Source organism: Apaloderma vittatum, unplaced genomic scaffold (assembly GCF_000703405.1).
Source record: "Apaloderma vittatum isolate BGI_N311 unplaced genomic scaffold, ASM70340v1 scaffold26472, whole genome shotgun sequence".
NCBI classification, from domain to species: Eukaryota; Metazoa; Chordata; class Aves; order Trogoniformes; family Trogonidae; genus Apaloderma; species Apaloderma vittatum.
In genome coordinates this window covers 419-971 of record NW_009702336.1, presented here as the reverse complement: position 1 = coordinate 971, position 553 = coordinate 419, and the positions used below count along the sequence as shown (strand labels likewise).

Here is a 553-nt window from a genome sequence, read left to right as displayed (position 1 = left end):
GTCGTCATCACGTACGTGCTCCGTCCCACCGACCCTTCCTCGGTGCCGCTCGCCAACGGGGTTGACCACTGTGATGTGTCCCCCCCTCCCTCCAAGGTTGAACAACGCCCCGGTCCACGGTTACGAGCAGGACGTGGGCTCCAAGACCACCATGCGCCTCTTCTACCCCGAGTCGGCCCACTTTGACCCCAGGACGGAGAACAACCCCGACACGTTGCTGGTGCTGGTGCCCTTCAAACCCGTGGACTTCCAATGGATGGAGGCCATCCTCAACGACAAGAATAGGGTAAGTGTGGGGGGGAAACGGGTCCAACCCTCATCCCACCCCGCCCTTGGGGACCTACCTCATCTTTTCTTTGGGGCATCTCCATCCTCGCGTAGGTTCGGAAAGGGTTTTGGAAACAGCCGCCGTTGATCTGGGACGCCAACCCGGAGCAAGTGCGCGTCCTCAACCCTTACTACATGGAAGTAACTGCTGCTAAACTGCTCAACCTCCCCATGAAGCAACCACGGAAGGTCAAACAGGAAAGGGGGTGACGTCCTCCCCGCCGGC

General features: G+C 60.2%; 1 protein-coding gene across 1 annotated transcript in view; it reads left to right on the top strand.

Annotated features, from left to right (window-relative positions):
• The window catches only part of ST3GAL4 (ST3 beta-galactoside alpha-2,3-sialyltransferase 4), a gene marked incomplete at both ends in the record, with an annotated part of 2,290 nt that extends 1,757 nt beyond the window's left edge, over window positions 1–533 (top strand). The window contains 2 exons of the mRNA XM_009864242.1: window positions 1–286; window positions 382–533. The exon at window positions 1–286 is cut by the window's left edge and continues 2 nt beyond it. Of these exons, the coding sequence (XP_009862544.1) occupies window positions 1–286; window positions 382–533 (438 nt within the window). The remainder of the gene's footprint in view (window positions 287–381) is intronic.
• Between the last annotated feature and the right edge of the window lie 20 nt (window positions 534–553).